Source organism: Mercenaria mercenaria, chromosome 13 (genome assembly GCF_021730395.1).
Source record: "Mercenaria mercenaria strain notata chromosome 13, MADL_Memer_1, whole genome shotgun sequence".
Classification (NCBI taxonomy): Eukaryota; Metazoa; Mollusca; class Bivalvia; order Venerida; family Veneridae; genus Mercenaria; species Mercenaria mercenaria.
This window is the reverse complement of record NC_069373.1, coordinates 66,566,322-66,576,492: the sequence shown is the minus strand read 5'-3', so window position 1 is coordinate 66,576,492 and position 10,171 is coordinate 66,566,322. Positions and strand designations below refer to the sequence as shown.

Sequence of the window (10,171 nt, the reverse complement as noted above, 5' to 3'; positions counted from 1 at the left end):
CTGAAAGGCTTAAGCAAATTTAGATTGTAAAACAAAATAACAGATTTATATCTCAGCTATGGAGAACTAGGTTAAGCGACACTAATAACTGCACTATATATATAGTTGTCGCCAACCGATTTTTGCTGGTTATCAAGACATCCTTGTTGCAAAATCACCATTTCGCGTGATACTTACTTCTTGTCAATATAGATATGTACGCGCATCTTCTTTCAGTAATAGATTAAAAATATTCAGGATAGCTTGTTTTGTAAGTGTATAAACAGATTTAAAGGTGTTTTTCACAATTATTTCTAGCGGACAGAATTTTTTGTAACTTTGCATATTTATAGATTAATGTATGACAAGTTAAAATAAAAAATAAAAATAATAGGTACCCGTGCTTCTTTTTTCAATATTCAAAGTTTATTAAGAACACCAAATCGGTATTTTTGTCTAAGAACAGTACATGCATGTCATAATAAAACTACTGCAAACAATTATTTATTCGAAGTTTTAATCTGATGTTACTGTTTATGCATCCGAATTAATAACACCACTATAACTATGCATAAAATGTCAACATATAGATATATTAACTCAGCAAAAATTACTCTTGACAGATGTCGAAAGCATCTGAAACGGAGAAAAACACGAAGTATTTCTTAATGATATAAAAAATCTAGCGGACAGAATTTTTCCAAATTTTATATTATGTAAGCCAGAACTAAGACAAAAAAATCTAAACCAAAAAAATAATATCAACCCGTGCTTGTTTTTAAGAAAAATTAAAAAATATTCACTCCACCCACAAAAGTATTTTTTCATTACCCCACCCACTATAAAATTATGAACATTTTTTTTTTTTACAAAACAAATTGCACAATGTTATTATCAGTTCCTTAACCAATATTCTTACTCACATGCGGAATAATGCTCCTTTAAGGTTGCAAGCCTCTAGGTCAAATACTTTTTGAGATACGTGCTACACAAACTTCCACATCCAATTTATGTATATATTTGACCACGTCAAGGGACATAAATCTGTTTTTATTGAGTGAAACCTCAAATAAAAGCACAGGTGCACAACTTCGCATGCTGAATTTCATTCTTGTATGGTTTCATGACTCTTGCCGCATATAATTTTGAGGTACATGCGACACAAATGTTTAGACCCTTTATGTACAATTTGACTATCAGGGGCCATAACTCTGGTCTTACTACGTGAAATGCGGGATGGGGCACAAAAAGTATAGCAACATTTTTAGGACGTCACATTTGAACTTGAAGGAGATATATCTACGTGAGGATTTTCTGGAATTTTATTTGACTTAGAGTCGGCTGCATCATTACTGGACGAAATAGTTTACTTTCAAATTGGCTGTCCACAATGTATTCGATTCGAGCACTTCCTGCAACTACTCCTCCAATAAAACACCATCACTTTTAAAGGTAAAATATGGATGCACGACCTATATTGTCAGTACATACGATATACTTTGCGCGAGTGCGCTGCATATCCGACAATTATGCACTTTCGGCGGCAAATTCTGAACTTTACAGTGGATATCGCTTGCTGCGCGATTGAGCTGCGCACAAAATATTGTGATAAACTCCTTTAAGGATGTTCAACACTATTTTGAGTACTTACTATTTTCAAATTACCTCATGATTAGCATGAGTCTTCTGGACAGTCATTGAATGTGACAAATGGCCTTTTTAACGTTCTGGAATATAAAATTTTTAGTGCTCTCAACTTAATCAAAATTAATGAAAAAACTAAACTTCGTATTAAACGACTTGTCTCTAAATTTAGATTTACAATGTATTAGGCGAGTCGAAGACAATATTAAAGTGGTAACTCGCGTTGATATTTTTTTTCGTAGATATTCAATAAATTTAAACTAATGAAGACAGCGGCCTGATGTTCTATTTTTATTCTACCTTTACGTCCAAATAAAGGGCATAATTAAGTTTGCTTTATGAGGTCAGTTGACGGACTTCTTTTTTTTTCAAAACCACTTCATCTTGTTTGCAGAACAAGCCATATTTATGCAGCAATTTCTATACGAGTTTTCATTAGGTAATTGAGACCGCGACATAATGTATTTACAATTATCACAAGACGTTTTTATACCGGAATCGCTCAAGGGAAGGAAGCTGTCTCATCTATAGCGTTGATTTCTACAATCTGATCAAGGCAGTTTGGCTCGAGAGAGGAACAGTTTTAAACGATTGTTTACAAATTAATACACCGCTAAAGTATATATCTGCTATAACATGAATTGAAAAACAAATGAAATAGCTCAACATAATAGATTTTAAGACACTAATCTAAGACTAACCTTTTGTTTTATACTTGACTTCTATTTACTTGTACTGTTAAACGCAATAAAACTTTCTGACACGTAAAGTGTTACCCAACGTTCATTTCATCAATGGTCAGATTCAATGACATTCCTAAAGTGCAGAAGGCTTAATATTTCCGTGATAATTATGTAAACTAGGTTAAAAAAAAAGAAGTATCATGGTATCCAGTAATTGCAGTACGGCAGATCAATATACTGTTATAATATACATTCTTTATTCCACATAAAGGTAGGCTAAAATTATATTCAGTTTCTGCGTGTTTTATACCGTTGGCCGAGTGGTAGAACGCATGACTGTTGAGAGGTCCAGGGTTCGAATCCCGGTCCAGATAGTAGACATTTCGGAGATACTCTTGAGGGTCTACCCCAGTATTGGTTCTTCCCAGGAAAAAGGTCTTCGTGTGTATTCGTGTTCTACAGGCGGCATCATAAAAAAGAAAACCTGGCTATCCGTTCAAAGAGAGCTGAGCTAAGTTAACCACACATGCTTGTATCCAAAAATATATAGGTGCAAAATAAATGCCGTATGATAATATATACATACATTTTCTACGATATTTATCTTTGATAAAGGTTTCGTCGAAGCAACCTTTGCGCGGACTATTCAAAGAGATGGAGAAACGAGCACTGATAAGGCAGTCAGATGGACAGTTTCTATCATGAAATTCAACAAAAAGGTCTGTGAAGGCGTTCAAGTCAGCAAGAAATGGATTCTCACGCTAAGCGACTGTGTAAATACAAAGTAAATATCAAGTTATATGAAGATAATTATTCTCTTAAATCATTATTGAATCTATGGTTCGGCAGTAAATTTATTATCTTAAAGACCTGCTCCAGTCCTACCTTGTAACCTTAAATTGTCACTGAAAAAGCATGAAAATCCTGACAATGAACAGTGACGCCTGTCAAAATATAGTCTATTTTATATAAAATTCTATATAAAATACCTGTGGTTTTGCGTGCTAAAGTGTGGCGCGTGGCCGTTAACTGTTACCTATTTTAATAATGGGTTGCATACACACAACAGAATTTGAATAGCCACGGAGCAGGACTTTAAATCATTGTGAATCTATGGTTCGACAGTAAATTTATAATATTAAATTATTGCTGAATATATGGTTCGACATTAAATCATTGTTGAATCTTTGGTTAGACAGAAATTTATTATCTTAAATCATTGCTGAATCTATGGTTCGACAGTAAGTTTATTATATTAAATCATTGCTGGATCTTTGGTTCGACAGTAAATTTATTATCTTAAATCATTGCTGAATCTATGGTTCGACAGTAAGTTTGTTATATTAAATCATAGCTGGATCTTTGGTTCGACAGTAAATTTATTATCTTAAATCATTGCTGAATCTATGGTTCGACAGTAAGTTTATTATATTAAATCATTGCTGAATCTTTGGTTCGACAGTAAATTTATTATCTTAAAGCATTGTCGACAGTAAATTTATTATCTTAAATCATTGCTGAGTCCGACAGTAAATTTATTATCTTAAATCACTGTTGACAGTAAATTTATTATCTTAAATCATTGCTGAGTCTATGGTTCGACAGTAAATTTCAAAATGCTAAAAAATCAAATTCAATACGCTGGATGCTTATTTTAACTTGGAATAAACCTGATAATTATAATTAACTTCTGCACCGAATTGAAAATAACGAAGTCTTGTTTTGTTCAGCATATGTTAAGATAAAGTAGCTTGTTGTCCATAAATCACGTGTTATAAGAAACTCGAGTTCTTCTATTTATTTTTCCACTTTTGAACGTGCATTCGTATACGTGCATGAAAAGAGTGTAAATGTGGTATAATCATAATTTCTCAATATTAGAGTAAGGCATGATATTGAACGACATTTGAGCCGTGCCATGGGAAAACCAACATAGTGGGTGTGCGACCAGCATGGATCCAGACCAGCCTGCGCATCCGCGCAGTCTGGTCAGGCTCCATGCTGTTCGCTTTTAAAGCCTATTGGAACTGGAGAAACTGTTAGCGAACAGCATGGATCCTGACCAGACTGCGCGGATGCGCAGGCTGGTCTGGATCCATGCTGGTCGCACACCCACTATGTTGGTTTTCCCATGGCACGGCTCATTTGATTTCAGAACACTGAAGAAATATAAAGTTGTTACGTACGATGGCAAAGAAAGAGGAATTAGAAGTAGTGAGAGTGTAAGTACATTTTCCAAGACATTACCACTGAATGATATATGACTCAAACGACTGAATGATATGCCTCAAACATGTTCTATTTTCTTCAGATCTGTTTAACAATTAATTCCCTTCTTTCGTAGCTTCAAAAGAGTAATGACTTTTCTTCTATCAAATTCATCTTTCTTTCAAATATAGAATTTTTTTTTCAGATTCGTCTTGTCGTTCACTCATTTTCTGTTCCAAATTCTATCGATGTTTCTAATTACAGCTCTGGTGCAGTCGTTCTGCGCATGTCACAAAATCATTATCGTCGGAGCGCACGGCAAAAAATACGCAAAGTTTTCCATGTCCGCACGCATTTAGTGTATAATATGTATAAAGGTTAGAGTTAGGATTACCATGGTTACAAAATATATACATTAAAGATAAAAAATTTCAATTCGCTTGAATCCGGTATGTACCGGAGTCTGTAATATATCACAGTCTATATTCTATCAATAGAATTAATATCACACGACGTAGTAGTGAAAAACCAAAATGTTAGGCTTAACTCGTTCGTTGAAGTGATATATTTTCTTAGTATTTTTGAAAAGGATGAATTTTGCTTTTATATGATGAGAATGAAGAGAAATCAAACGAAGTTTTGTTAAAGCTTTCCGAGAAAGTTACACGTGCACTTGTTTGACCTTCAATAGCGCTGCTATTTAATCTGATTTCATTTGTTTGAGCTTTCCTATGATTTATTGATTATGATTAATCCTTGCGTTATTGTTTTATTTAGAGCACTGTAAAGAACATGCTTGTTCTGCTTAAAATGAATGCTAATTCTAATGATGAGCAAGACTATCCTGGTATAGCGGGGACTGACACTGCTAACAAATACTACAAAGAAGCCCGTGTGTACAGCCCTGATGGATCGGGTGAGTAACTTAAGCAAAGCACTATAAGTATACGAAACAAATTTTATTCCTTGTTTACTTTAAAGATGTCAATCTCAACCCAGAATGTTTTCCTCGGTCATCGATCTCTACATAGAATGTTCTTCTTCGTCATTCATCGTGAATTCATCTGAAGCAGAAATGGAAGAACGACAACTCTGTTTGAAAGATCGAATGCTTCAGAAGAGGAAATGGAAGAACGACAACTCTGTTTGAAAGATTGAAGGGTCTGAAGAGGAAGTAGAAGAACGACAACTCTGTGTGAAAGATCGAATGCTTCTGAAGAGAAAGTGGAAGAACGACAACTCTGAGAGAAAGATCGAATCCTTCTGACGAGGAAGTGGAAGAACGACAATTCTGGAAGTGAAAGAACGACCACTCTGTGTGAATGAAGGATCGAATGCTTCTGAAGAGGAAGTGGAAGAACGACAACTCCGTATGAAAGAGTGAATGCTTCTGAAGAGGAAGTGGAAGAACGTCCACTCTGTGTGAAAGATCTAAGCTTCTGAAGAGGAAGTGGAAGAACGACAACTCTGTGAGAAAGATCGAATGCTTCTGAGGAGGAAGTGGAAAAACGACAATTCTGTGAGAAAGATCGAATGCTTCTGAGGAGGAAGTGGAAGAACGACAACTCTGTGAAGAGGAAGTTGTTTGTTTGTTTGTTTTGGGTTTAACGCCGTTTTTCAACGGTATTTCAATTATGTAACGGCGGACAGTTAACCTTACCAGTTTTCCTGGATTCTGTACCAGTACAAACCTGTTCTCCGCAAGTAACTGCCAACTTCCCCGCATGATTCAGAGGTGGATTTCATGATTTCAGACACAATGTCGTTTATCAAATAGTCACGGAGAACATACGCCCCGCCCGAGTATTGAACTCACGACCCTGCGATCCGTAGACCAACGTTCTACCTACTGAGCTAAGCGGGCGGGCTCTGAAGAGAAAGTGGAAGAACGACAACTCTGTGTGAAAGATCGAATGCTTCTGAAGAGGAAGTGGAAGAACGACAACTCTGTGTGAAAGATTGAAGGCTCTGAAAAGGAAGTGGAGGAACGACAACTCTGTGTGATTTTCAAGATTTATTCAAGAACTTGGCCCATATGGGCATCAGCCTTGTAAAGGCCGCACGCCTTTACATGCAAATACATGTACATAGAACAAAGCGTATACCTGTAAGAATATATAGCAGATACTACAAAATCTTACTTAGTTTTTAACGGAAGATATATACATACCTGACAGACATAAATCAAGAATTTCTGACGCACCAAGTTAACAGAATAATTTTTTTTTCACCGAGTAACATACATAACTTTTTGTGTAAATAATGCCAGCTTCAATAGAAGAGTTTCATCAGAACCTTGAAACAAACATTGAAAATTGTTATCTAGTAATTAATTGGAATGTATTTTTGTCTATCCAAATTAAAAAATGGGCACTCAAAAATATAAAGACACTCTGAAAGATTGAATGATTCTGAAGAGGAAGTGGAAGAACGACAACTTAGTATGTGAGATGTAACTTATTTATGTGTAGTAACTTCATTTATCACATGTTTGACGTCGCGGGAGTGAAATAAAGCCACTACATAAAATTGATAATACACTAATTGTAATAAAGCTTTGACGTCGACGTCGTTTAAGTAAAAGGGACGTTGGTCAAATTGACTTGTTTATAATAGTTAAAGAAAGTAGAATTTTTGATGTTTCGGTAGGAAAAGCTAACATGTGATAAAAAGAATATTACATTTGTGACTTTCCGCATTAAATTTATTAACCTCGCGATATGTCACTATGAAAACGTGGTTGCTGCTAATCGTCATCCCGTACGTGCATTTGTGTCATCGAAAGCAACAACAATAAGATAACAGATTTAAAAGTAAAAGTTGAAATGTATGTAATATATATGTGATATATGACTGTTTGAATAAAAATTGAAGAAATGTCTTCTTACAAAGTTTTTACAGAACTTGCTTACAGCAGTATTTCAGTCACGAGGATAACAATTGGTAAATTTTCAGGATATAATTGTTGCTTTCGGCTTTAATATCATTTTCCTCTTGTTTGTTGATCTGATGCGGCATTATAACTGAAATAGATTATTTTCGTAAAAATGAATATGCGAGGCTTTTCGACGCTGTCCGACATAGCAAACCTGTTGTCTCCATTGTTGTAATATATAGAAATGACAACCTGTATCTACTACAGAACCTAATCTTCGATATGAATTCAAAATTGGAAGAAACTTGTCTGCGTATGATCTCGTTTACGATTTCTTTCAGATACATTTGTTTCGACTTCTGTTAGCTTTGTCTCTGATGCTAAATGTACTAAACAAGGAACTGCTGAAAGATACAATAAAAAAAGACACGACTGTTTTACAGCTGAGCCGGTTTCAATCACTGAGTGTTCGGTTAGTATATGCATTTAGTGTTAGGTTAGTGTATATTTAGTGTCAGTGTAGTATGCATTTAGTGTACGTTAGGTTGCATTTAGTGTTCGGTTAGTGTGTATTTAGTGTTAGGCTAGTTTGCATTTAGAGTTAGGGTAGTGTGCATTTAGAGTAAGGCTAGTGTGCATTTAGTGTTCGGATAGTGTGCATTTAGTGTTAAGCTAGTGTGTATTTAGTATTCGGTTAGTGTGTATTAAATGTTCGGTTAGTGTGTATTTAGTGTAAAGCCAGTGTACGTTTAATGTTAGGCTAGTGATTGATAAGGGCCTGCTCCAGTGGTTGCCAATCAAAAATATCACTTGGTAGTTTTATGTAATTACATAGATGTTTACGTGTTACATAGATGCATTCGCGCAGTCTGGTCAGTATCCATGTTGTTCGCTAACGGTTTCTCTAATTGCAATAGACTTTGAAGCGAACAGCATGGATCCTGACCAGACTACGCGGATGCAGGTCTGGATCCATGCTGGTCGCAAAGCCACTATGTTGGTTTTCTCATAGCGTGGCTCATTTCAGTTCAATATTTAGAAAAATATTCATCCCCTATTATAACGACAAACACTCAAGAACCTAAAAATTACATTTAATGAACAAAAAAAGGACAAATATTTTTTATTGTCTGCTTTTTGTTCATCGTTACACTAGAACCTGATAGAATAAATTAATTTTTTTCTGATATATAGTCTTTCTGGTGCATTCCATGTTACTACTGATGCATACTTACTCTTGTTGCGCCCTGAATGAAAATAATATTGAAATACTGAAATATTGTCTGTCTCTAAAATTATTTTATAAATGTTTATTGATTCAATGCTTCTTTAGACACACAGTAACGTGGTCATAATAGGAAATACTTTATTTGTACTGAATCTTCCTGTTTATTTGCACCTTATATTGTAAGAAGAACGATGTCATTGTAGAATTGGTCCAACAAAATCCCCAATCTACTTAGCTGACGTTTCTCCTTAAGAGACATAAAGGCTGGATTCATGGTAGCAAGCCGCAGTCTCCATACTAATGGCAGTAAATGGTAATTATCACAAGTACTCTAAACTTTGTCATGTTTCGTTCGCTTCGTGAAATCTCATGGTCACTCTTTCATATAAAAATTCAGAACAACCTTAAAATATATAACGCTCTGGATTTGGTGTAAAAAGTAAGTGCTACTGGTATTTAATTATGTACTTTAAGCATTACTGGATTTATTGTCATGATGTGCATATATTGTAAATTGTTTGCATGGGCTCCTTAGAAAAATAATCTGTCTGGTTTGTTAATTATAGAATAAATCTGGATATTCGATCATTGGGGTTGTAAAAAATAAATGGCGTTTACTTGGGTTTTCAACATTAGAAAAGTAATTACCATTTAATGTTAGATTAAATCTGGACATTTGATATTTTGGGGTTGTAAAACATAAATGGCGTTTACTTGGGTTCTCAACATTAGAAAAGTAATTACTATTTAATTGTAGATTAAATCTGGACATTTGATATTTTGGGGTTGTAAAACATAAATGGCGTTTACTTGGGTTCTCAACATTAGAAAAGTAATTACTATTTAATTGTAGATTAAATCTGGACATTTGATATTTTGGGGTTGTAAAACATAAATGGCGTTTACTTGGGTTCTCAACATTAGAAAAGTAATTACTATTTAATTGTAGATTAAATCTGGACATTTGATATTTTGGGGTTGTAAAACATAAATGGCGTTTACTTGGGTTCTCAACATCAGAAAAGTAATTACTGTTTAATTTTTATTAAATCTGGACATTTGATCGTTGGGGTAGCGTTTGCTTGGAATCTCAGCATCAGAAAAGTAAGTAATTACTATTTAATTGTAGCTTAAATCTGGACATCCGATCTTTGGGGTTGTAAAGGATGAATGGCGTTTACTAGGGTTCTCAATATCAGAAATTGATATATGTGACGGCACCTATAAGCAGGCAACAATAGTCGAGCCACATCAGTCATGGGTAGAGGAAATATTGGCAGGTAAATGAATTATCATTGATATTGTTGGTTTTAAAGCGACATGATACATTCTTCGTAACTTCACGCAACATTTGGAAAACGTGCTTCACTTATTTTGTTATAAGATATATCTTTTCATATGATTTGGTTTGTAAATAAGGATATTGCACTAGGTAAAATTTAAAAAGAGATTAAGTATCTAAATATACAGTCTGGTGAGAGTGGGACTAAAAACAACGTACTTACTTACGGAAACTCATGTCTTATGCAATGCTTAACATTAACATTTACTAAA

The 10,171-nt window shown here is 34.7% G+C and overlaps 1 protein-coding gene across 1 annotated transcript; it reads left to right on the top strand.

Annotated features, from left to right (window-relative positions):
* The first annotated feature begins 2,635 nt into the window (after positions 1-2,635).
* On the top strand, positions 2,636-9,905 carry LOC123530017 (uncharacterized). Its single transcript, XM_045310700.2, has 5 exons — positions 2,636-3,090; positions 4,462-4,528; positions 5,292-5,430; positions 7,731-7,861; positions 9,747-9,905. The coding sequence occupies exons 1-5, from the start codon at positions 3,008-3,010 to the stop codon at positions 9,903-9,905; spliced, it is 579 nt and encodes a 192-aa protein (XP_045166635.2). The 5' UTR covers positions 2,636-3,007.
* The last annotated feature ends 266 nt before the right edge of the window (positions 9,906-10,171 follow it).